At 51.1% G+C, this 26,064-nt stretch overlaps 1 protein-coding gene across 4 annotated transcripts in view; it reads right to left on the reverse strand.

Annotated features, from left to right (window-relative positions):
• Nucleotides 1–26,064, reverse strand: part of SPTBN4 (spectrin beta, non-erythrocytic 4) — a 117,578-nt gene that overhangs the window by 61,590 nt on the left and 29,924 nt on the right. For all 4 annotated transcript variants that reach the window (XR_004440579.1, XM_033224963.1, XM_033224965.1 and 1 more), the window contains exons 5-15: nucleotides 22,980–23,071; nucleotides 21,182–21,262; nucleotides 18,556–18,671; nucleotides 14,377–14,489; nucleotides 14,094–14,281; nucleotides 13,902–14,019; nucleotides 13,476–13,634; nucleotides 12,187–12,489; nucleotides 9,877–10,027; nucleotides 2,314–3,262; nucleotides 408–545 (exon numbers count right to left, since the gene is read on the reverse strand). Coding sequence is in view for 3 of the 4 variants with exons in the window: in XM_033224963.1 (XP_033080854.1) it covers nucleotides 408–545; nucleotides 2,314–3,262; nucleotides 9,877–10,027; nucleotides 12,187–12,489; nucleotides 13,476–13,634; nucleotides 13,902–14,019; nucleotides 14,094–14,281; nucleotides 14,377–14,489; nucleotides 18,556–18,671; nucleotides 21,182–21,262; nucleotides 22,980–23,071 (2,408 nt within the window). In the remaining variant the exon portion in view is untranslated. The remainder of the gene's footprint in view (nucleotides 1–407; nucleotides 546–2,313; nucleotides 3,263–9,876; nucleotides 10,028–12,186; nucleotides 12,490–13,475; nucleotides 13,635–13,901; nucleotides 14,020–14,093; nucleotides 14,282–14,376; nucleotides 14,490–18,555; nucleotides 18,672–21,181; nucleotides 21,263–22,979; nucleotides 23,072–26,064) is intronic.

Here is a 26,064-nt window from a genome sequence, read left to right on the forward strand (position 1 = left end):
GGGGTTTTCGCCATGTTGCCCAGGCTGGTCTCGAACTCATGAGCTCAAGTGATACACCCATCTCAGCTTCCCAAAGTGCTGGGATTACAGGTATGAGCCACTGTGCCCGAAAGAACATTGGGATACTGTAAAAAGTTACATAAAGTGCTTGGAAATACTCCTGGCAGATTGTATCTATTCAATAAATTATTTCTGGACAAATAAATGAACAGCCAACTGAAATGTCTGTTTTAATTTTACCACGTCATCACCAGTACTGGGGATTATGATTTTTGGTCAACACTTTGTTGATTTATCAGGTGGCCATTATGATTCCAAGGGTTTGAGATTGCACATCTTTGCTGTCCATGGTTGTGTGAGTGTGGAAGGGAAGGATGGGAGGGACTCCCAGCCCCAGGCCCTCCTACCTGCTGTTGAGGTGGTCCTGGCAGGAACGCACCTCATCTGAACTGGGGTGGCCTCCTTCCACCAACTCCTGGACTGTGTGGTTCACGTCCAGAACGCGGCCCATCAGGCTGTTCATCTCTTGGTCCAGGCTCTCGAATCTGCAGAAGGAGGATGGAGATGCTCAGACACCCGAACCCTGCGGACCTTGGTTTTATGAAATGCCTTCTACTGGTTCTGCTCCTAATTCTCCACCCTCCTTTTCAGCCTCCTTTGTGGGCTCCTCCTCTTTTACCTGCTGTTAATTTAATTTAATGTAATTAATTTATGTATATATGTATGTATATATTTATTGAGACGGAGTCTCGCTGTGTCACCCAGGCTGGAGTACAGTGGCGCAATCTCGGCTCACTGCAACCTCCACCTCCCAGATTCAAGCGATTCTCATGTCTCAGCCTCCCAAGTAGCTGGGATTACAGGCATGCGCCACCACACCCAGCTAACTTTTCTATTTTTAGTAGAGATGGGTTTTCACCATGTTGGCCAGGCTGGTCTCGAACTCCTGACCATATGTGATCTACCTGCCTTGGCCTCCCAAAGTGCTGGGATTAAAGGCGTGAACCACCACGCCTAGCCTCTACCCGATGTTTAAATGTGAGTTTCCGCAGCAGCAACTCCACCCTGAGCCCTCTGGGTTTTCTCTCACACCCTTCTTCTGATGATTCCCCCAACCCCACAGCCTTGGTCTTCTCCCCTGAACTCATGACAGTCACACCTCAGTCTTCAGCCTCAACCTCTTACCTTTTGAACCTGTCTTCAACCTAAAGTCTGCTGTATACCTTCTTGGGGCTATTCACACCCACCTGACTCAAATTTGTTCTTCCTCTGGGCCCCCATGTTGGGGACAGCACTGTCATCCCCCAGGCCAGAGCCCTGGGCTTTGTTTTAGAAAATTGCTCTGGCCCATCGGCCTCCATGGCCTGTCTGTCTACTTACTTCCAGCCCTGGTCTAATCCGTTCCGCTCCATCTGGGTCCCCACCCCAGTTGCCTCTCTGGGTTCCCAGCCACAACTCTCAACTGCTCCAACCCACCCTCCACATGGCAGCCACTGAGGTCTACTTTAAGCTGGACATGGTCCTCCCATCTTTAAATCAATGTTTCAAAGAACTGGGCAACTGCGGGCACAGTAGGGGCAAGGAGCAGCCCTGTGTTTCCAGCAGTGCGCAGCATAAGACCTAGAAAGGCATAGGCACTCAGTACTAACACCTGCTGAATGAATGTATGGATGAACAAGATGCTCAGAGAGAGTGGTGCAGAGGGGGAATAGACATTGTTCACCCACTAATTGAACAACTCATTGCTAAGTCAGCCAACAGACAAGTCAGTATATAATACGTCATGGGATGGTAAGTGCTACAAAGAAATGTAAAACAGGATGAAGCAATGGAAAATGTCAAGGATCAGAGCTATTTTAGTAGCTTAGGGAGGTGATATTTATGCAGAAGCATTGGGAGGGCTCCCAGAGGAGGGGCCAGGCTGAGGTGTCCCTGTAGAAGCACAGGTCGTTTATTTCATGCTTGGCGAATGTAAGCCTGGGTAATAAGAGCAAATGCTGGGGGAATGCTTCCTCTACCCCCAGGCATTTACTTCATGTTCTGCATGTATGAACTCATTTACCCTTCATCACAAGCTTGGGTAGGGACTAATACCACCCCCATTATACAGGTGGGCAAGCTGAGGTTCAGGAAGGTTAGGCAGGTTGCAAACCTTCTAACTGCCACAAAGCTGGTTATGAGTGAAGCAGGGATTGGAACCCCTAGTTCCAGCTGAGCGAACATGGGAACTGTTGAACCAATGAAGGTGAGACTGGGTGCATGAGGAATTGGACCCCGGAGTCCCACCCCGGAGTCCCATGTGTGTGCGCTCACCGGTGCTGCACCACCTCAACGTCGTCGAGTGAATCGGGCACACGCATGGAGAGCAGCCATTGCTCCTTCTCGCCGATCCACAGCTCGCACGCGTGCACCTCGCCAAACATGCGGTAGACAGCGAGCGCGTCCCGCAGCCACTGGCGCCGCAGCGCCGCCACTTCGGTCACCTCAGCGAACAACTGCTCGGCTTCCACCACGCGCACCTGCAGCGCCACCACCAGCGGACCTGCGCCGCTGGCACCCCCGAGTGTCGCCAGCTGACGTCGCAGGCCGCTCACTGGCCCGCGATGCGCCTCCACCTCTCCGGTGAGTGCGCGGTGCTGGCGTGCCAGGCGGCGGCTGGACGCTTCGTCGTGGCCGAAGTCGCCGGCGGCTGCCAGGCGGTAAGCGTCGCGAAGCCAGTCCAGCAGCCCATCGAGGTCAGCGCCAAACTGGTGCAGCGCCCGCGCCTCCTGCAGCCGCCGCTCGCGCCGCGCAGCCGCCTCTTCCAGCCGCTGCCAGCGGCGCCGGGCGCTCGCCGCGCGCTCCGCCAGGCCCACCAGCTGCACCGTCTCTGCTCCCGGGCCGACGGCGCCGCCGGCTGCAACCAGCTCCTCGCCACACCGCAGGGCCTGCTGCAGCAAAGCCCGCCGCCCTCCCAGCTCACCCTGCAGGATCTTGTGCTGGGCCAGGAGGCGCGCGGTGCTGGACAGGTCATGCGCACCGCCCGCTGTGCCCGCTGCGCCCGCTGCGCCCGCCGCACCGCCGCCGCCCGCAGCCTCCAGGAGGCGCTCCTTGTCGCGCGCCCAACTCTCGGCCTCCTCCAGCTCCTGCAGCAGCGCCCACAGGCTCCGCGAGGCCTCCAGCTCCGCCCGTCGCCGAGACGCCTGCTCCTGCAGCTCCGCCAAGCAGCCGTGCACGTGGTTCACGCGGTTGCAGATGACCTGCGGGTCGCAGGGCTGGTAGCCTGAGCCAGGAGAAGGGGAGCATCCAGGATTGGTCACAAGCCAAGGGGCGCCCAAGAGAGGATGGTGCGGGCTACCTACCCTGTCCTTGATGTGACTTCATCAGGTGCCGGGTCACGTGGCTCCTCCTGCGGGCAGCCTTCCCTGACACCCCAAGGCTGGAGCAGGCTCCTCCTCGATCCTCTCAGGCTGCTCTGCTTCCCCATCCCAGCCCTGACTATTCTCTGTTGTCATTGCTTTGTCCTGTCTCCCCCGCTGGACTGAGAGCTCCTTAAGGACAGGACCTGGGGCTGTCACACCCTATCCCAATCACTGCCTAGCAGAGGGTGGCAGCCAGAGCTGTAGCCTAGTGAATGTAGTGATTTGTTGACTGAACGATGGATGGATTCAGAGCATCTCAGATTCTGTATATTTGAGTGAAAACTGTGCTTATGTCAGAACCGAGTCAAAAGAAACTTCTTTGGTTTTCGTTTGTTTGTTTTTTTGAGACAGAGTCTTGTTCTGTTGCCCAGGCTGGAGGGCAGCGGTGCGATCTCAGTTCACTGCAACCTCCACCTCCAGGTTTAAGTGATTCTCCTGCCTCAGCCTCTCCAGTAGCTAGGATTACAGGTGCCCACCACCACGCCTGTGTCATTTTTGTATTTTTAGTAGAGACAGGGTTTCATCATGCTGTCCAGGCTAGTCTCAAACTCCTGACCTCAAGTGATCCGCCTACTTTGGCATCCCAAACTGCTGGGATTACAGGTGCCTGCCACTACGTCCAGCTTTTTTTTTTGTTGTTGTATTTTTAGTAGAGACGGGGTTTCACTATGTTGGCCAGACTGGTTTTGAACTCCTGACCTCATGATCCACGCCCCCCTCGGCCTCCCAAAGTGCTGGGATTACAGGTGTGAGCCACTGCGCCCAGCCTGGAAATATTGTTTTATAAAACCTCTGTGTTAGTGTGTGTATCCATGTATGCATGTGAACTCTGAGTCATGAGGTAAGTGCATTTTTTTTTTATTTTAGAGATAGGGTCTCACTCTATCACCCAGACTGGAGTGCGCGGCACGATCATGGCTCACTGCAGCCTCCAACTCCTGGGCTCAAGTGATCCTCCCGTCTCAGCCTCCTGAGTAGCTGGGACTATGGGCCCACATCACCATGCCTGGCTAATTTTTTTTTCTAAGTATTTTGTGGAAATGGAGTCTCACTAGCTGGTCTCGAACATCTGGGCTTAAGCAATTCACCCACCTTGGCCTCCCAAAGTACTGGGATTACAGGCGTGAGCCACTGCCTGGCTGTGTATTTCTTACTGGATCATAAAAGTGAGAGAGAGACACTGCCCTAGGTGGAATGCAGGATTTCTGTAATTCTGGATGTTCACTGGTGTTGACTCAAACCACAAGGTATCCAACTGAATAATAGTTACAATAACAACAGCTTCTTGCCAGGCACAATGGCTTATGCCTGTAATCCTAACACTTTGGGAGGCCGAGGTGAGCAGGTCACTTGAGGTCAGGAGTTTGAGACCAGCCTGGGCAACATGGCGAAACCTCATGTCTACCAAAAATACAAAAATTAGCTGGGCGTGGTGGCGTGCACCTGTAGTCCCAGCTACTCGGGAGGCTGAGGTGGGAAGATCACTTGAGCCAGGGACGTTGAGACTGCAGTGAGCCGAGATAGAGCTACTGTACTCCAGCCTGGGCAACAGAGCGAGACTCTCTCTTAGAAAACAAAACAAAACAAAACAAAAAAACAGCTTCCATGTACCCAGCCCTTACTCTGACACAATGTCATTTGATCCTTACAACCATCCTGTGAGGCCAGTATCCTTATCAGCCCCATTTTCCAGATGAAGAGACTGAGCCTCAGAGAGAGGAAGGATTGCCCTAGAATCAGCTAAGAAGCGGTCCATCAGGAGCTCACACTCTGGACCACCCATCAGGCAGCGCTGCCTCCCATCCCCATGACAACGCACTCCCCACACTCGCACTCCCCACACCAGCCCCTCTGCTGTATTCTCGGGGCTGCTGATTGTCACAAGAGCCAAGAACTCACAAGGCGAGGGCAAAAGGAGCTTCCCGAGACAAACCTAGCTAAGGTGAAGGAGAGGGTCCCAACAACCTCGCCTGGAGATGAGATGGGGATGGGAGGGGGCTGAGCCAGGGTCAGGATGTCCACACCAGGGCCTGGAGGGAAACTTCAGCATTTCCATTTAGGATGTGACCCACGTCGGCTAGGGCGAGAAACTTCCCCACCAACCTGCAAGCCAGACAGGTTCTCCCTTTTCTAATAATGCTCCAAGATTCCAAAGGGCTGTGGGCTCTGGATAAAGGAGGAAAACATCTTTTTTTTTTTTTTTTTTTTGAGACGGAGTCTTGCTCTGCCGCCCAGGCTGGAGTGCAGTGGCCGCATCTCAGCTCACTGCAAGCTCCGCCTCCCGGGTTCAGGCCATTCTCCTGTCTCAGCCTCCCCAGTAGCTGGGACTACAGGTGCCCGCCTCGTCGCCTGGCTAGTTTTTTGTATTTTTTAGTAGAGACGGGGTTTCACCGTATTAGCCAGGATGGTCTCGATCTCCTGACCTCGTGATCCGCCCGTCTCGGCCTCCCAAAGTGCTGGGATTACAGGCTTGAGCCACCGCGCCCGGCCAGGAAAACATCTTAACGGAGACATACGGACCAGCCTCAAGACCCTCTTATCAGCTCCATGGCCTGGGCCTCAGTTACCTCATCAGTGAGAAAGAAAAAAAGCAGTCCTGACTGCCATCAGCACTGAGGGCTAGCCATGGTGTTCTGAGGAGTATAAATAATCTCACAGGCTGGGCGCGGTGCCTCACACCTGTAATCCCAGCACTTTGGGAGGCTGAGGCGGGCAGATCACCTGAGGTCAGGAGTTTGAGACCAGCCTGACCAATATGGAGAAGCCCAGTCTCTACTGAAAATATAAAATTAGCGGGACATGGTGGCGCATGCCCGTAATCATAGCTACTCAGGAGGCTGAGGCAGAAGAGTCACTTGAACCCAGGAGGTAGAGGTTGCAGTGAGCCGAGATCGCGCCATTGCACTCCAGCCTGGACAACAACAGCAAAACTCCATCTCAAAAAAAATAAAATAAATAAAAATAATAATCTCATAGAAATGGCCAGGGACAGTGGCTCCCACCTGTAATCCCAAAACTCTGGGAGGTGGAAGCAAGAGGATTGCTTGAGCCCAGGAGTTCAAGACTAGCCTGGGTAACATAGAGAGATCAAGTGTCTTAAAAAAATAAATAAATAAAATAAACAACAACAATAATAATAAAAAAAAAAACTCACAGAACACTCATATCAGATGGGGCCACTCTGCCCATGATGGAGTAGGACAAAACCAAGCTCACTCCATAATCATGCCTGAGCATAGACAAAATCAAGGTCACTGTGCAAACCACAAAAATGACCACAGGCTGGGCGCAGTGGCTCAAGCCTGTAATCCTAGCACTTTGGGAGGCCGAGACGGGTGGATCACGAGGTCAGGAGATGGAGACCATCCTGGCTAACACGATGAAACCCCGTCTCTATTAAAAAATACAAAAAACTAGCCAGGCGAGGTGGCTGGCACCTGTAGTCCCAGCTACTCGGGAGGCTGAGGCAGGAGAATGGCATAAACCCGGGAGGCGGAACTTGCAGTGAGCTAAGATCCAGCCACTGCACTCCAGCCTGGGTGACAGAGCGAGACTCCATCTCAAAAAAAAAAAAAAAAAAAAAAAAGACCATGCATCCCCCTCACTGGCTAAGATGAATGACAGCTGCCAATGACTGCAATAGCCTCCTTCTGTTCCTCCCACCATCTAGATCAAAATGATTAAGATGCCCGATCACCTAGTCACCCCCATATTCTGACATCATCCAATCCACAGCACAACTCACTACACTGAATCATCTTCCAAATCACCTAACACAAGCCCAAATCCTACAATAAGCCCCCAGTCATATATATATATTTATTTGAGATGGCGTCTCACTCTGTTGCTCAGGCTGGAGTGCAGTGGCACAATCTAGGCTCACGGCAACTTCCACCTCCCAGATTCAAGCAATTCTCCTGCCTCAGCCTTCTGGGTTGCTGGGATTACAGGCACGCGTCACCACGCCCAGCTAATTTTTTGTATTTTCAGTACAGATGGGGTTTCACCATGTTGGCCAGGCTGGTCTCGAACTCCTGACCTCATGGAATCCACCTGCCTCGGCCTCCCAAAGTGCTGGGATTACAGGTGTGAGCCACCGCGCCCGGCCCCCCATCACACTTTCTTGCTGAGATGCCCCACAGCTCCCCATGGTGCGTGTAAAGAGCCACCAAACCCAACTTGCTTTGACCACAGAGGGACTCCTGGTGCTCTCTGGCTGGAGGGCATCGACATAAGTAAGACAAGAACCTTATTAGAGCCAGTCTTGGTTTTGCCTATCAGCATCCATGACCCTGTGTCTGGTAAGGGCGTCCCTTTCTCCTCTTTTTCAGTCTAAGTCTTTGGAATGGGCTGACCCCACTCCTGGCCCTGGGATAGGTGTGTCACATGCACGTGGCCAATTAGATTCCTGCATACCCTGGGGCCACAGCGATTGGCTGAGCAATGATGGAATCCACTGTGAACCAGTGCAAGCTCTCCTAAGACTTTTTGTTAGAATTCTTGGGAGAAAGGGGCCTGTGTCCCATTGGCTCTGATAACCTGTTAGGATGTATACCCAGGGCTGAATGATCCCAGATTTATACCACAAGGGGCAGAACTGCTCGACAGTGACACCAACACAGAGACTAGAGATGGAGACAGAGGAGAGAGATAGAGTTTTTTGTTTATGTTTTGAGAAGGAGTCTCACTCTTCACCCAGGCTGGAGTGTGCCTGGTGGTACGATCTTGGCTGACTGAAACCTCTGCATCCTGGGTTCAAGCAATCTTCCCACCTCAGCCTCCCGAGTAGCTAGGATTACAGGTGTGCACCACTATGCCTGGCTAATTTTTTTTGTATTTGTAGAAGAGATGGGGTTTCACCATGTTGGCCAAAGCCTAACCTCAAGTGATCCGCCTGTCTCGGCCTTCCTAACACCTAACACATAAGTGTTAGGATTACAGGCATGAGCCACCAAGCCTAGCCTGAGTCTTTTTCTTTTTTGATATAGAGATGGGGTCTCGCTACGTTGCCCAAAACTCCTGGCCTTAAGCAATCCTCCCATCTTGGCGTCCCAAAGCTCTGGAATTACAAGCATGAGACACCATGCCTGGTCTCAGATGGAGTCCTAAAAGCACCCTTGAGCCACACCTGGATCCAGCCATGCCTGAAGTAAAACCCACCCTTCTCCAGACTTTTTTTTTTTTTTTTGGTGACAGGGTCTCAGTCCAGTTGCCCAGGCTGGAGTGTAGTGGCAGTCTTGGCTTACTGCAGCCTTGACTTCCCAGGTTCAGGTGATTCTCCCACCTCAGCCTCTGGAGTAGCTGGGACTACAGGCATGCACCACCATGCCTAGCTAATTTTTTGTATTTTTGGTAGAGACAGGGTTTTGCCATGTTGCCTAGGCTTCCCTGAACATTTTGGTTACGTTAGCCAGTCCACTCCTCTTTTCACTTTAAGCCATTTGAACTGAGTTTCTTTTACTTGCAGTTAAACAGGCCCTGATTAACATTACTTAGCACAGGTTTTCTTGTTTGTTTTTTAAGAGACAGGATCTCACTGTGTCACCCAGGCTGGAGTGCACTGGCATGATCATGGCTCACTGAAGCCTCCAATTCTTGGCCTCAAGTGAGCCTCCTCCCTCAGCCTCCAAGTAGCTGGCACCACAACCACAGGCATGTATCACCGTGCCTGGCTGGCTTATTTGTTTGTTTATTTATTTATTTATTTATTTATTTTGGTAGAGATGAGGTCTTTCTGTGTTGGCCAGGCTGGTCTTGAATTCCTGGGCTCAAGTGATCCTCCTGCCTTGGCCTCCCAAAGTGTTGGAATTATAGGCATGAGCCACCGTGCCCAGCCTGCACAGGTCTTTTTATTTTATTTCATTTTATTTATTTATTTTTTGAGAGGAAGTCTTGCTCTGTTGCCCAGGCTGGAGTGCCAGTGGCGGGATCTCAGCTCACTGCAGCCTCCACTACCTGGGGATCCAGCGATTCTCCTGCCTCAGGCTTCCAGGTAGCTAGGATTACAGGCACATGCCACCATGCCTGGCTAATTGTTTTTTGTATTTTTAGTAGAGACGGGGTTTCACCATGTTGGTCAGGCTGGTCTTGAACTCCTGACCTCAGGTGATCCACCCGCCTAGGCCTCCCAGACTGCTAGGATTACAGGTGTGAGCCACCATACCCAGCCAACACACAGGTCTTTTTAAATGGTATTCGTTGAGAGCAATCTGTGAAGGGCTTGGCACATAACAAGTGCTCAATAAATGTGGGTTATTACTGCAGAATCTAAAGCAGGAAGAGGTCAAGTGGTCCATCCTGCCATTCAGGGCATTGATTCTCCCCATGACTTCCTTAATGGAATGTGATCTTAGGCTCTGCTTAAATGCCTCCAAGGACAAGGAGCTCACTCTTTTCTCAGGAGTCACTCTTGCCTCTATCGGCAACAGTCCCAAGAGTCTCCAACCCCAGCCCCAGCCCCAGCCCCAAGACTCACCCTGCAGCTGGGAGAAGCGCAGGGCAGCGGCATTGAGTGCCTCCACCCGCTCGCTCTGGGCCACAATGTCTCCTTCCAGCAGTCCATGCTTCTGCAACAGGTCGTCTGCCTCCACCAGGTGCTGCCCACACTCCGGGGACAGCAGCTGAACCTACAAGCGGGGACAGCACTGAGCACACCTCTGGCACTGCCCTGGCCACTCGCCTCTCCCCCATCGCCTGTGCCAGCCCCTGCTGCTCTGCACTGTCACTCTCGACTCTGACCCGTCTTGGAGAGATATGGACCAGCCTCAAGACCCTCTTACCAGCTCTGTGGCCTGGGCCTCAGTTTCCTCATCAGAAAGAAAAAAGCCGAGCCCCGTCTGTTGTTGGCTGTCACAGCTAGCAATGGTGTTCTGTCTCTGTCTCCCTCTTTCTCTACCTGTCTCTCTCTGAATGTTTCCATCTCTCGTGGACTCTACATTTCTGGGCTCTGTCTCTGTCACAGTAGCTCAGTCTCTGCTTCCATGTCTTTCTTGTCTATACATCTTTGTCTCTGTCTCTCTCTGCATCTCTCTTTCTACATTTCTACCCCTTTCTCTTTCTCTCTGTCTGTATCTTCCTTCCTTCCTTCCTTCTTTTCATTCTTTTTTTTTTTTCTCTTCTTCTTTTTTTGAGACAGAGTCTAGCTCTGTTGCCCAGGCTGGAGCGCAGTGGCAGGATCTCGGCTCACTGCAAGCTCCGCCTCCCGGGTTCAAGCGATTCTCCTGCCTCCCGAGTGGATGTACCTTGCCCGGCTAATTTTTGGATGTTTTAGTAGAGATGGGGTTTTGCCATGTTGGTCAGGCTGGTCTCGAACTCCTGACCTCAGATGATCCACCTGCCTTGGCCTCCCAAAGTGCTGGGATTACAGGTGTGAGCCACCGCACCGGCTTCTTTTTTTTTTTTTTTTTTTTTTTTTTTTTGAGACAGGATCTCGCTCATGGCTCACACAGCCTCAACCTCCTGGGCTCAAGCGATCCTCCCACTTCAGAGTAGCTGGGACTACAAGGGCACGCCACCACACCTAGGTAGTTTTTGTTTTTGTGGTTGTTTTTTGTTTGTTTGTTTGTTTGTTTGTTTGAGACGGAGTCTTGCTCTGTCGCCCAGGCTGGAGTGCGGCGGCCGGATCTCGGCTCACTGCAAGCTCCGCCTCCCGGGTTTACGCCATTCTCCTGCCTCAGCCTCCTGAGTAGCTGGGACTACAGGCGCCCGCCACCTCGCCCGGCTAGTTTTTTTTTTTTTTTTGTATTTTTTAGTAGAGACGGGGTTTCACCGTGTTAGCTAGGATGGTCTCGATCTCCTGACCTCGTGATCCGCCCGCCTCGGCCTCCCAAAGTGCTGGGATTACAGGCTTGAGCCACCGCGCCCAGCCTTGTGTTTGTTTTTTGACAGGATCTCACTATGTTGACCAGGCTGGTCTCAAACTCTGGGGCTCAAGCAATCTGCCTACCTAGGCCTCCCAAAGTGCTGGTACCGCAGGTGTAAGCCCCCATGCCCAGCTGGCTTCTATCTTTGTTGTCTCATCTCTCTCTAGATCTGGTAGGTCTTTCTCTCTCTCAAACTGATTCCCATCTTCCTGTCGCCATGTAGATTTTCATTGTCACCTTTGTGTCTGCCTCCCCCTCTCTCTGTCTCTCTGATTTCTCTCCCTCTCTCTCAAACTGTCACTCTCTCTGTCTGCATCCCTGGCTTACTCTGTCTCTATATCTCCATGTCTTTTTTCATTTCTCTCTCTTTTTTCTTTCTTTTTTTTTTTTTAGACAGAATCACATTCTGTCATCCAGGCTGGAGTGCAGTGGCACCATCTTGGCTCACTGCAGCCTCTGCCTCCTAGATTCAAGCGATTCTTGAACCTCAGCCTCCCAAATAGCTGGGACTACAGGCACATGCCACCACACCCAGCTAATTGTTCTGTATTTTTAGTAGACAGGGGGTTTCACCATGTTGGCCAGGCTGGTCTGAAACTCCTGACCTCAAGTGATCTGCCCACCTCGGCCTCCCAGAGTGCTGGGATTACAGGTGTGAGCCACCGTGTCCAACATTTTTCTATTTCTCTATTCATCTCTGTCTCTTTCGCATTCTGTTTCTTTGTCTGCCTCTCTTGTCCATCTCTGTATCTTTCTCTCACTCTCTCTCTCGTTCTCTCTTTTTGTCTTCCTGGCTTTCTCTTTATCTTCTTCTATCTCTGCCCTTCCCTCTCCAGCTCCAGCTGTCTGTCAACGCTTTCAGCGTCTGTATCCTCCCCTCCCTCCTGGCAAATCCACCCGCATCCGCGGCCCCCGCCTGGCACCTGCATCTCCTCCATCCAGTCCACCATGTACACCATCTCCTGGAAGACCTTCTGCAGGGCCAGGTTCTGCTCGAGCCGTGTCCGCCGGGCACCCACAAGCCCAGTTAGCAGGGCCCACTGGCGCAGGACGCTGTCACGCTGGGCTGCCACCCGCCGGATATCGTAGTAGCCTTCGGCCGCCAATGCCTGGGCCAGCTCCGCCACACCCTGTACCCGCTCCTCGTAGGCTGCAATGTCTGCCTCGATCGCTTCGTGTTTCTTCATGGCTGCCTCCACTGCGGGCAACTCATACCCAAAGTTGTCCTGGGGCAGTGAGCCAGACACTCACCCATGCTGCCTCAGCAGTCCACCTGTTACCTTGACCCTGTGTGACCCTGGGGACTCCCCCTCCATTACCTTGGAGACCGGCCCTGCCCTCCCTAGTTATCCTGGAGACCAGCCCCGCCCTCCCCTGTTACCCAGGTAACCTGGAGACCAGCCCCACCCTCCACTGTTACCTTGGAGACCAACCCCACCCTCCCTTGTTACCCTGGAGACCAGCGCCACCCTCCACAGTTACTCTAAAGACCAACTCCCCTCCCCTGTTGCCCTGGAGATCAGCCCATCTTCCACAGTTACCTTGGAGACCAGCCCCATCCTCCCTTGTAGCCCTGGAGACCAGTGCCACCCTCTCCAGTTACCCTGGAGATCAACCCCACCCTCCCCTGTTGTCCTGGAGACCAATCCAATCTTCCCCAGTTACCCTGGAGAACAGACCCACCTCCTCTGTTGCCCTAGAGACCAACCCCACTTTCCCGTTTCCCTGGAGACCAGCCCCACTCTCTCCAGTTACCCTGGAAACAAGTCCCACCCTCCTGTTACATCTCTAACCTTAAACTTGTTACTCAGGAAACAGGCCCATGCTTCCCCTGTCCTGGAGATTAGGGACCAGGTTTACCTGACTCTGTTACTTAGGAAACCAATTCTATCCTCTTGAGTTACCCTAGACACAAGATACAACCTCTCTTGTCATTTAAAACACTCCCCCTATTGCTGAAGAGACTAATTCTGCCCTTTCTAGTTACCCTGAAGACCAGCCTCACTCTCCCATTACCCTGGAGATCTGGCCCATTCCCCTCACCCAACAATGACTTAGAAGACCAAGTCTCCCTTCCCGTCCTCATTTATCACCAGGAAACGAATCTAACTCTTCCCTGTTGCCTAGGAGATCAAGTCTCCCTCTTTGGTCCCAGGACCATCAGCCCCGCTCTCCCTCCCTTTCCCCCGGAGCCAAGCCCTACGCCTTGTACCTGGGAGACCAGACGCTGGTTCTCATTCAGCCAGCTCTCTCTCATAGCCACCTTGTGGTCAAACCTCTGTGCCAGTAGTTCCAGCTTCTCCTGCCGAATCAGCTCAGCCCGTAGGGCAGCCTCCCGCTCATGCTCAGCCTTCTCCAGCTCACCCCATGCCTGCAGGAGATGGGAGGAGGCAGTCAGACTCTGACAGCTCCCCACAGTTTAATGGTCTTGACTTAGTCCGAGGCCACTCATAGCATTATGGCAACTTCATGCAAATCGGAAAACATGTTGCTTCTTTATGACACTTTACTACTGAAAAACTGTCAGAATGAATATCTAACCCATCATGCCTACAATGTGAATGACTCCCTTGAGCAGTGTGCAACCTATACAACTCCACAGTGCAACTCCACCTCTCCCCTGCATCCGTGGCCTTACCTTGTCAATATCCCAGATGCCACAGCCCTCCCGAGGCACAAAGAGGCGACGGTTGCAGGCACGCAGTTTGCTCTGGATGCTGAAGAGCAGCACCTCTAGGTTCCCCTTCTCCTGGAACCTGAAGGGGCATGAGCTCAGGAGCCCTGCCGTCATGCCACCCCTTCCCACCCTCCCTCCAGAGCTGGGCCTCACTTGACAGGCTTCTCCAGCGTGCAATAGGCCGTGAAAGCCTGGAGTTGCTGCTGCACCCCACTTAAGGAGTTGGCAAATTTCTGGTTGCTGATGAGGCCCACGGTGCGGTGAATCCAGGCCAGCAGCTCGGCCGCCAGCTCCTCGTAGCGTTCTATGATCTTACCCACCTCCAACACCTGGTCCAAGACCTGACACAGCAGAGGAAGTGGGGGTCAGCCTCATCCCACCCACGCCTGCCGCCAGCTCCCAGCTTCCCACTCACCCACTCCTTGGCTCCTTATACCTTCCCGATACGCTTCCCCTCCACAGCCAGAGCCTTCATCTTGGAGAAATAGTGGTAGAAAGAGACTACGTAGGTGATGATGGACTTCTCATCTGGAGCCTCCATGTTCACATCTGGAGGGAAGAGGGAGTGGGAAACAAGACAGTAGGCACTTTGACAGAGTGCTTGAAGGTATTGGGTGGAGGGATGGAGAAGCCACTCTCACTAGCTGTGTGACCTTGGGCAAGATAATTAGCCTCTCTGTTCCTCATGTTTTGTCAAATAGAAATCTACCTCCTGGGATTAAATAGTGCCTGACACATATAAACCACCATAGAGAAATAGCTATACTTTTCTTTTCTTTTTTTTTAAGATGGAGTTTTGCTCTTGTTGCCCAGGCTGGAGTGCAATGGCATGATCTTGCCTCACTGTAACCTCCACCTCCCAGGTTCAAGCGATTCTCCTGTCTCAGTCTCCCAAGTAGCTGGGGTTACAGGCATGCGCCACCATACCTGGCTAATTTTGTATTTTTAGCAGAGACAGGGCTTCACCCTGTTGGTCAGGCTGGTCTCGAACTCCTGACCTCAGGCGATCCGCCCACCTCGGCCTCCCAAAGTGCTGGGATTACAGATGTGAGCCACCATGCCCAGCCTACACTTGTTTCTTGAACACACCATTCTACCTTCCACCTCAGGGCCTTTGCATGTGTTGTTCTCACTGTCTGGAGCACTGTTCCTCTTCTGTGTTCCTAATTCCCGCTTATGCTTCAGAACTCAACTCAACTTTTTACTTTTTTTTTTTCAAGAGATGGAGTCTGGCTCTGGCTCTGTTGTCCAGGCTGAAGCACAGTGGTGCAATCATAGGTCACTGCAGCCTCAAACTCCTAGGTTCAAGCAATCCTCCCACCTCAGCCTCCTGAGTAGGCAGAACTAAAGGTGTGCACCACCATGCCTGGCTCACCTCAAATGTCCTTAGACAAGCCTCCGTGTTCACTGTGTCTATAGTTGGTAATCCTCATGTTATTCTCCTCTTAGCATCTTATGATGTCCTTCCCAGAATGTATCACAATTTGTAATTACCTACTCACTTACGTGATTATGTCATTATCTAGAGCTCGAGCTTCATGAGGATAAAACTATGCCTATTTTATTTTCTTTTATTCTATTATTTTCTTTTCCTTTCTTTTCTTTTCTTTTTGAGGCAGAGTCTCAAGCTGTCGCCCCGGCTGGAGCACAATCGCGTGATCTTGACCTACTGCAACCTCTGCCTCCCAGGTTCAAGCGATTCTCATGCCTCAGCCTCCCAAGTAGCTGAGATTACAGGCACGCACCACCACGCCCAGCTAAGTTTTTGTAATTTTTTTTTAATAGACTTTTTCTTTTTTATAAAATAGAGACAGGGTCTCATTGTGTTGCCCAGGCTGATCTTGAACTCTTGGGCTGAAACAATCCTCCTGCCTCAGCCTCCCATAGTGCTAGGACTATAGGCATGGGCCACTATGCCCGGCCATATGCCTGTCTTAGTTACCACTGTTCTGCCTTCCCCGGCACACAGTAGATGCTAAATAAAAATTTGGTTAGCTTACAAATGGTGCACGAGGCTTGATGTCAAGAAACAGGCTTTGGGGGCAGCATCCACTTGAATCCCAGTTCAACACTTACTGCATGTCCTTAGAAAATCATCTGGCTTCTCTGAGCCTCAGTTTCCCCATTGTTATAATAAAGATGATCATGGTTCCTGCCTCCTGGGAACAATGTAAGTATTAGAAAGACCAGCCTGGCACAGAGGGGAAGCTCAACAAATTCTAACATCATTTTCATTGGTTGTTGTTTTTGCTTTTTGAGTCGGGATCTGGAGTGCAGTGTTGCAATCAGAGCTCACTGCAGCTGAAACTCCTGGGCTAAAGTGATCCTCCTGCCTTGGCCTCCTGTGTAGCTAGGACTACAGGTGTGTGCCACCATGCTCAGCTAAGATTTTTCGTTTCTTTCTTTTTTTTTTTTTTTTTTTTCTTTTTTTTCTTTCTTTCTTTCTTTTTTTTTTTTTTGTAGAGATGGGATTTCGCTGTGTTGCCCAGGCTGGTCCTGAACTTCTGGCCTCAAGCGATCCTCTTGCCTTAACCTCCTAAAGTGCTGGGATTACAGGCATGAGCCATCACCATGCCTGATTGATATCATTTTAATTTACCCATTGGATGCACAACAGTATACCTGGCCTTTATTCTTCACTGCATTGTCCATCTGACATCCATTAGCACCTACTATGTACCAGGCACTGAGCATAGGATACAGCCATAAGAGGCAGGGTAGAGGACTGATTAAAACCATGAATTCTGGAGCCATAAGGTCTGCTTTCCTGATTTTCAGTGTGATGCTGGGCAAGTGACGTCACATCCCTGAGCTGTCATTCTCATCACTTTAGAAGACAGGTTAAGCCAGGAATGTGACTCAGGCCTGTAATCCCAGGCACTTTGGGAGGTCAAGGTGGGAGGATCGCTTGAGTCCAGGAGTTTGAGACCAGCCTGGGCAACATAGTGAGACCCCATCTCTAAAAAAAAAAAAAAAAATCAAAAATTAGCTGAGCATGGTGGTGCACACCTATAGCCCCAGCTACTCAGGAGGCTGAGGTGGAAGGATTGCTTGAGCACAGAAGGTTGAAGCTTCAGTGAGCCAAGATCAGACCACTGCACTCCAGTCTGGGCAACACAGTGAGATCCTGTCTCAAAAATAATAATAATAATTAAACAGGGTTTAAATATTAAATTCAGTTGGATAAAAAAATAAATAAGTAGGCCAGGTGCGGTAGCTCATGCCTGTAATCCCAGCTTTTTGGGAGGATGAGGCGAGCAGATCACTTGAGGTCAGGAGTTTGAGACTAGCCTGGCCAACAATGGTGAAACCCCGTCTCCGCTAAAAATATAAAAAAAATAGCCAGGTTTGGTGGCATGCACCTGTAGTCCCAGTTACTTGGGAGGCTGAGGCAGGAGAATCACTTGAACCTGGGAGGTGGAGGTTGCAGTGAGCTGGGATCGCCGCCACTGCACGCCAGTCTGTGACAGAACAAGACTCTGTCTCAAAAAATAAATAAATAAATATAAGAATAATAAATAAGTGAATAAAAACAAATAAGTAAAATAAAATGGCCAGGTGCAGTGACTCACACCTATAATTCCAACAGTTTAGGAGGCTGAAGTGGGCAGATCACCTGAGGTCAGAAGTTTGAGACCAGCCTGGGCAACATGGTGAAACCCCATCTCTACTAAATATACAAAAATTAGCCAGGTGTGATGGCACACGCTTGTAGTCCCAGCTACTTGGGAGGCTGAGATGGGAGAATCACTTGAGCCTGGGAGGCTGAGGTTGCAATGAGCCAAGATCATGCCACTGCACTCCAGCCTGGGCAACAGAGCCAGACTCTGTCTCAATAAATACATACATACATACATACATACATAAAATAAAATAAAACAGGGTTGATAAATTCTCTCTAACCAGGTCAGCGTGAAGATGAAAGTGAATAGCTCTGATAAAGTTCCCAGCCAGGTATTTGGCAGACAGTAGAGCTCAGAGGAAGGGAGCAGCTTTGATTCGGAACGGGAGATGGGTGTTAGGGCTGATCCTGGATTGGGGCTGAGGCTGAAGTCAGGGATGGGGTTAGGGATAGATTGGAAAAGGAAAAGCAGCTGAGGATGAGGATGGAGTTGTAGGAGAGGTAGACATGGGGATGGGCTAGGGCGAAATGAGGTTGGAAATGGATTAGGGCAGGGATAGGAATGGAGCTGGAGCTGAAGATGTGGGGATGGAGACACTTGAAAATGGGTGGCATTAGGGGTGGCGATGGCGTTGGAGGTGCCATTGGGTTTGGGGCTGGGGTAGGGGACTGGGAGTTGGTTTTGGGGGAGATGGTTGAAAGCGGGGTTGGGGAGGGTGTTGGGGATGGGAGGAAATTGCGAATGGGGAAGAGGAGGGGTTACTTTGGGACAGGGTTGAGGATGAGAGAGGAAGAGGTGTGAGGATGGAACGTGGGAGGGATCGCACAGGAGGAAGGGGAGGCAGAAAGGGAGGAGGCTGAGGAGAGAGTTGGGATTTGGAGAGACCTCAGGATTTGGGATGGTGCTGGGGTGGCATGGAGTTGAGTTTGACATGGCATTGGGGTTGGGAGTCCCCCAAGAGGAAGTCCGGGCTGGGCCCGCACGAGACTCACCTTCAGGATCCAGCAGCCTGGCCAGCCCCAGGTGCTGCTCAGCTGTGCGGAAGGCTTTCTGCAGGTTGTAGTTGGCGTTGGACTTGGTGAGTTTGCTGAAGTCCACGAGATCGGGCCTGGGCAGGGGCACAGAGCAGGCAGGCAGCAGGCAGGCTCCAGAGCCGGCAGGCAAGCAGGGAAGAAGTCACCCTTGTCTGAGCGCCACCCAGGGCAAGGGGCACAAGGGCACAGTCTAGCCAAGGGGCACGCTGTGTGTGCTGTGCAGCATTTAGCCATGATGTGAATGTGATGGACGCAGGCATGTCTCTGTGGGTTCCCGGGAATGTGTGTGTGAGTGTGCATTTGGAGCTGGGCCGGCCTGTGCACACAGACGAATGGGTAGGCCAGCCTGAGTGTGCTTGGAAGAGGTGAGCTCACATGGTGCATGCCTGTGTATGTCTCTGTGAAGTCCTATGACAATACGAGTGTGTACAGCCCTTATGTGTGTTGTGTAAGGACACATGTACTTCTTTTCTTTTTTCTTTTTTTTTTTTTGAGATGCAGTCTCACTCTGTCACCCAGGCTAGAGTGCAGGAGTGCGATCTCGGCTCACTGCAACCTCCGTCTCCAGGGTTCAAGCAATTCTCCTGCCTCGGCCTCCCAAGTAGCTGGGATTACAGATGTGCACCACCACGCCCTGCTAATTCCACTAATTTTTATATTTTTAGTAGAGACAGGGTTTCACCATGTTGGCCAGGCTGGTCTCGAACTCCTGACCCCAAGTGATCCACATGCCTAGGCTTCCCAAAGTGCCGGGATTACAGGTGTGAGCCACTGTGCCTGGCCAGGACACATGTACCAGTGGACATATATATGCTTACTTTGGGGGTTCTTATGTGGTGTTATGCAGTGGTTAGAAGTGTGGGGACCAGAGCCAGTTCATCAGAGCTTGAGCCCCAGCTTGATCACATCCTGGTTGTGTCACTCTGGGTGAGCTACTGCGTTTCTCTGTGCTTTGATTTCTTCTAAAATGGAGATAATAATAGTACCTGCCGGCCAGGCATAGTGGCTCATGCCTGTAATCCCAGCACTTTGGGAGGCTGAATCAGGCAGATCACTTGAGGTCAGGAGTTTGAAACCAGCCTGGCCCAAATGGTGAAACTCCATCTCCAGTAAACATACAAAATTAGCCAGGCATGGTGGCACACGCCTGTAATCCCAGCTACTTGGGAGGCCGAGGTGGGTGGATCACCTGAGGTCAGGAGTTCAAGACCAGCCTGGCCAACATGGTGAAACCTCATCTCTACTAAAAATAAAACAATTATCCGGGTGTGGTGGCGGGCGCCTGTAATCCTAGCTACTCAGGAGGCTGAGGCAGGAGAATCGCTTGAATCTGGGAAGCAGAGGTTACAGTGAGCTGAGATTGTGCCACTGCACTCCAGCCTGGGAGACAGAGTGAGACTCACCCTCAAAATAAATAAAGAAATAAAAATAGTACCTGCCCACAGGTGGATCGGACACATTGAATGGATACATTGACTATCGAATGCTTTAGTGGGAAGCACTTAGAACAGTTCCTGTGCATAGAAAACACTGAGAGAATGTCACCTAGTGTGAGGATGACCCTGGTGCAGCTTCTGAGTATCTGTGTATGGAGGTGGGTCTGGGTTTCCCCATGTGTGTACGAGTGTGTGTAGGTGTAAGAGGCAGGGATTGTGAGTGGACAGGTGTCCGCAGCAGAAAAAGCTGGATTCTGGCTTCTGCTACACCACCACAAGCCCCTTCCTGCACCTGAGACTCAGTTTCCCCGATATGTCATGTGGACAATGATGATGTGTGTATAATTTGTGTGGGTGTCTGATCCTCTGCCATTTCAATGGCAGGCCCCAAGTTATCAATCCGTGGGTGTACAGGGACGGGGACTCTAAGGGCTCACTTTGAGGAAGCATTTTCTTTTCTTTTCTTTTCTTTTGGGTGGGGGTAGGGGTGGAGTCTGACTGTTGTCCATGCTGGAGTGCAGTGGCACAATCTTGGCTCATTGCAACCTCCACCTCCTAGGTTCAAGCGATTCTCCTGCCTCAGCCTCCCCGGTAGCTGGGATTACAGGGGTGCACCACTACGCCTGGCTAATTTTTTTTTTTTTTTTTAGTAGAAATGGGGTTTTGCCATGTTGGCCAGGCTGGTCTTGAACTCCTGACATCAGGTGATCCGCCCGCCTCAGCCTCCCAAAGTGCGGGGATTACAAGCGTGAGCCACCGTGCCCGGCCCGAGAAAGCATCTTCTGATAGGAGGAGGTGCTGGGTACATAGCAACATGGACAGTGACAGGGGACCGAGCTTCCTATCCTGTGGGCAGGCTGTGCACATGTGTGGGTATCTGTGTGTGTGCACACATCTGTGCGAGGGCTTGTGTGTGCCCATGTGTGCACAGGGTATGTGGCCTGGGCAGGAGCCTGTGTGGGTGCTCCTGTGTGTAAATGTGCAGGACATGTGTGTGAAGGGAAAGAAAAGTGTATGTGCGTGTAGAGGTGAAGGGATAGGTCTTTATGTCTGTGTGTGCCATCTACACACGTACACGTACAGGTGTGCAGCTGCGGGGATATGGGAGGGTGCAGGGCAGGGCTGGGCTGCCCCATGCCAAGTGGTACCTGTGCCGGTGAATGAGGGCATTGAAGGCCAAGCCGTCCCGCCAACTGGTGGTGAAATTCTGGATGTTTACCTCAGGGTAACTGGAAGTGTGAAGGGAGAAATGGAGGCAGAGATGGGGAGAGTTAGGAGGGAAGAAAGAGGGAAAAAGAGGGAGACCGAATGATAGGGAAGGAAGGTGAGAGAGAGGGGGTAGAACATCAAGAGATATATGGGTGGGTGGGTGTTGGGTGGTTAGAGAGAGAGATAGGTAGATACATAGATGATAGATAGATAGGAGATAGATAGATAGATAGATAGATAGATAGATAGATAGATAGATAGAGGTTGATAGATGATAGATATATAGATTGATAGAAGATAGATAGATAGATAGATAGCAGGAGAAGAGAGGAAAAAGAAGCAAAAGAAAGAAGAGAGAAGAGAGGGAAGGAGAGAAGGAGGAAGCAGAGCGATAACAAGACAGGGAGAGAGCAAGATATAGACGGAGATGGGGAGAGAAAGGAGAGGAGAGAGAAAGGAGACATGAAGGAAGAGAAAAGGGAAGGAGGAAAGGAGAGAAGGAGGGAGTTGAAAAGAGGTAAGTACAAGGAAAAGCAGACATAGAGATAGACAGACACATGGAGAAACAGATGGCAAAAGTCCCCATGATCTCCCTTGCAAGACAGACAGCCCAGAAGGATGAGAGTCAGAGAAGCCCACCTCCATCCCATACCTGCCCCTCCCTCCATCCTCCTAGGGGCTGCTCTACAGAGGACAATTGAGTTTCAGGTCTTACTGCTCCCTACAGGGCAGAGAGTTGGGGGCCCAAGGGAACCTGCCCAGTAGAGCCTGCACTCCACCCCGCCACCAGCTCAGCCACGCTGAAGGGACCCAGGACTTTGAACTTTCCTGTGTATGCCCTGTGAGGCAGAAGGGTGATGCTCATAGCGGGAGAGGGTGGCCTGAGCTTAGACATAGCGCTGAAGGTCCACATAGGTGAATGTGAGAGCTCTTGAAATGTAGGATGAAATGAGATGGGGGACAGAGAGAAGAGAGCAGGCTGGGGACAGTTCACCTCTTTCCAGCATTGGTCTCTGAGGAGTCCAAGAGCTCTATTTTATTTTTATTTATTTATTTGTTTGTTATTTATTTTCCAGACAGGGTCTTGCTCTGTAGCCTAGGCTGGAGTGCAGTAGCATGATTGTAGCTCACTGTACCCTTGAACTCCTGGACTCAAATAATCCTCCCATCTCAGCCTCCTGAGAACCTGAGAAGCTACGACTATAGACATGTGTCCAACAACAACAACAAACCAACTTTTTGTAGAGATGGGGTCTTGCTATGTTGCCTAGGCTGGTCTCAAAGCCCTAGCCTCAAGTAATCTTTCCATCTCATTCTCCCAAAGTGATAGGCATGAGACACTGTGCCCAGTGAGGCCAAGAGTTCTACATTTGAAACTGGGTGGGGTGCAGTGGTCCCAGCTACTTAGGAGGCTGAGAAGGGAGGATCACTGGAACCTAGGAGGTCAAGGCTTCAGTGAGCTATGATCATGCCACTGCACTCCAGCCCGGGTGACAGAGCAAGACCCTGTCTCTAAGTAAATAAATACATTTGAACCAGTCCTTCCAGCATGTTAGGAAGGATTATTAGTCAAGGCCGGAGAAGTGGATATATTTTATTTACCAGTTGGTTAGCTTCAGATGTAACTTTTTGACTCTGAAGACATGGGCTGCCTCTTGAGCTCTTGTCTGGGAAGGAACTGCAGAGGTTAGGGGACCACTTGCCTAACCTCCTAAGGAAGGTGGTGGGGGTGCTTACCCAGCTGTCTTCATCTGACACCACAAGAGCAGAGCATCCTTGGCTGAGCGTGTCTCTCTGTTGTCCTCAGTCTCAATTTTGATGACTTGAATCTGTGAAGATACAAAAAATGGCTACCAGGGCCTGGAGAGCTTGAGGCTTGGAGACACCCCCCACTCACCATCTGCTACCAGAGAGAGTGGCAGGTGACAGATGAGATGGGGGAGGCAGCTTCTAGCTTGGAGTCGGGGTTCAGTAGTGTGAGGATAAGTTCTGGAGTGGGCCAGGACATCCACAATGATGGGAGCAGTTAGGACTCAGGTCTCAGTTTCCAAGGAAGCCTCCAAACTGAGCATCTGGGCCACTTTCTCGGTCTAAGCCACTGCTATCTCCTGCCCAGGCTAGTGTGGTGGCCTTCATGCTGATCTCCCCACTCCTGCATCCACAATCTGTTACCCACATGGCAGAGAGAGGGACCCTGCGAACTCTCAAATCAGATCCTTGCTCCTCTTATCAACACCCTCCGTATCTCTGTTTCATTCAAGGTAAAATTGAAAGTTCCCATGATCTCCCTTCAGTAAATTGATGACCTCATCTTCAACAGCTCACTCCACTCCATACCTGCTGTCCTCTTCCCTGAATCACGAGCATTCTCCCTCCTTGGTCCTTTAGCACTGGCTGTTCCCTCTAACTGGAACATCCTTTCCCCAAGTCCTACATGGCTCCAACCTCCTTCAGGTCTTTACTCAAATGTGACCTTCTCTGTAAGGCCTTCACTGACCATTTGATTTTAAATCTCATCACACACTCAAATTTCATATCCCCTTCCCTGTTTTATTATCTTCTTAGCATTTACCACAGCCTATACATTTAATCTTTTCATCAGATTTACTGCTTTCCCCACTAAAATGTAAAAGCTCCAGGACCACAGGGATGTTTACCTGTTTTGTGCACTGTTGTATCTCACTTAGTAGTGTTTGATAAAGTTCTGAATGGCCTAGAATCTAGAGTGGATTCTAGAGCCTAAGGTGGATATCTGAGACTTGGGTCCTGGATTTAGGAACTAGGTTTGGGATGTGGGTTTCAAGGGAAAGAACCAAGACCCTTCCAAGGAGGTCCCAGCCCGTACTGCAAGGCTCCAGCTGCCAGCAGTGATCTCCCACTCTCATGATCTCATTCCTCAATTTTGTACTGACAGTGTCCGTACCTGTCTCCAGTGTCTCTTTGTCCCCTGAGCTCCATGCCCAGGACCCAGTGGACTCCCAGATGTCCCCCAGCTCTCCAATGTCCTGGACCCATAACCACTGGACCCATTTCAAACTGGCCCTCAGGGTGTTCCTCAAACCTGCTCCTTCTACCTGTCCCTGTCTCAGGGCAGCCCCATCATCCTCTAGTCCCCAGGTCAGAGCTCTGAGTCTTCCCCTGGACACCCTCTCCCTCTCCCCTCCCATAAGGCCTGTCTGCTCCACTCCCTGAGTGTCTCCCCAGCCCTGCCCCCTTTTGCCTCCATATAGTCCCACCCTGATCCAACTTCATCCTCCTCCCTGGGCTCCTGGCTCCCAGTGTTGGTGAACACCTCCAACCCAGAGGGATCTTTCTTTCCTTCCTTCTTCCCTTCCTTCTTCCCTTCCTTCCTTCCTTCTTCCTTCCTTCCTTCCTCCCTCCCTCCCTCCCTTCCCTCCCTCCCTCCTTCCCTCTCTCTCTCTTTCTTTCTTTCTCTTTATTTTTTCTTTCTTTTCTTTCTTTTTTTTTTTTTGAGATGGAGTCTTGCTCTGTCGCCTAGGCTGGAGTGCGGTGGCGCAATCTAGGCTCACTGCAAGCTCCACCTCCCGGATTCACGCCATTCTCCTGCCTCAGCCTCCCGAGTAGCTGGGACTACAGGCGCCCACCACCATGCCCAGCTAATTTTTTGTATTTTTAGTAGAGACGGGATTTCACCGTGTTAGCTAGAATGGTCTTGATCTCCTGACTTCGTGATCCACCCGCCTCAGCCTCCCAGAGTGCTGGGATTACAGGCGTGAGCCACCGCGCCTGGCTCTTTTCTTTCTTTTCTTTTTGAGGTGGGGTTTCGCTCTTATTGCCCAGGCTACAGCGCAATGGTGTGATCTCAGCTCACTGCAACCTCCGCCTCCCAGGTTCAAGCGATTCTCCTGCCTCAGCCTCCTGAGTAGCTGGGACCACAGGCACGCACCACCACCATGCCCAGCTAATTTTTTAAAAATGTTAAAGGTCTCTTTAAGTTGGCCAGCCTGGTCTCACACTCCTGGCCTCAGTGTTCCTCCCACCTCAGCCTCCCAAAGTGCTGGGATTACAGGCCACTTCACCTGGCCCTGCATAGCTTTTTACACTTCTTCTCTAACTAGAACTGGTCCTTTTTCCATACATGTCTTCTTTAAATATTTCTGTATTTATTATGCATCATTATGCATTGGATCCCTCTCTCATCCACCAGTGTTTTGCCATTAAGCCTGTGGCTGCCCAGGCACAGTGGCTCATGCCTGTAATCCCAGCACTTTGGGAGGCTGAGGCGGGTGGATCACTTGAGGTGAGGAGTTCGAGACCAGCCTAGTCAACATGGCAAAACACTGTCTCTACTATTATTCATTGTTCTTCTCACCACAATGTAAGCTCCTAAAAGGCACATCTTTGTCTATTTGTCTCTATACTGGATTAAGATTGCCTGGATTCTAATTTCAACTCCAACACCCAGCTATGTGTGATTCTGGGCAGATGACACCTCCTATCTGGGCTTCCATTTCCTCACTGGCAAAATGGGCTAATAAATAGTGTCTAATTTATGGGGTTGCTATGTGTATTAAATGTCAAGTGCTTAGAACAGTGTTTGGAACAGGGTGGATACAACATGATTATCGTGATGATGGTGATATGACAATTACTTTCATCATTATTTTCATCCCTACCACCTGGAATAGGATTCCAGCATATTAGGATATTACTGGCCGGGTGCGGTGGCTCAAGCCTGTAATCCCAGCACTTTGGGAGGCCAAGACGGGCGGATCACAAGGTCAGGAGATCGAGACCATCCTGGCTAACACGGTGAAACCCCGTCTCTACTAAAAATACAAAAAATTAGCCGGGCCTGGTG

Source organism: Trachypithecus francoisi, unplaced genomic scaffold (assembly GCF_009764315.1).
Source record: "Trachypithecus francoisi isolate TF-2019V2 unplaced genomic scaffold, Tfra_2.0 Lachesis_group12, whole genome shotgun sequence".
NCBI classification, from domain to species: Eukaryota; Metazoa; Chordata; class Mammalia; order Primates; family Cercopithecidae; genus Trachypithecus; species Trachypithecus francoisi.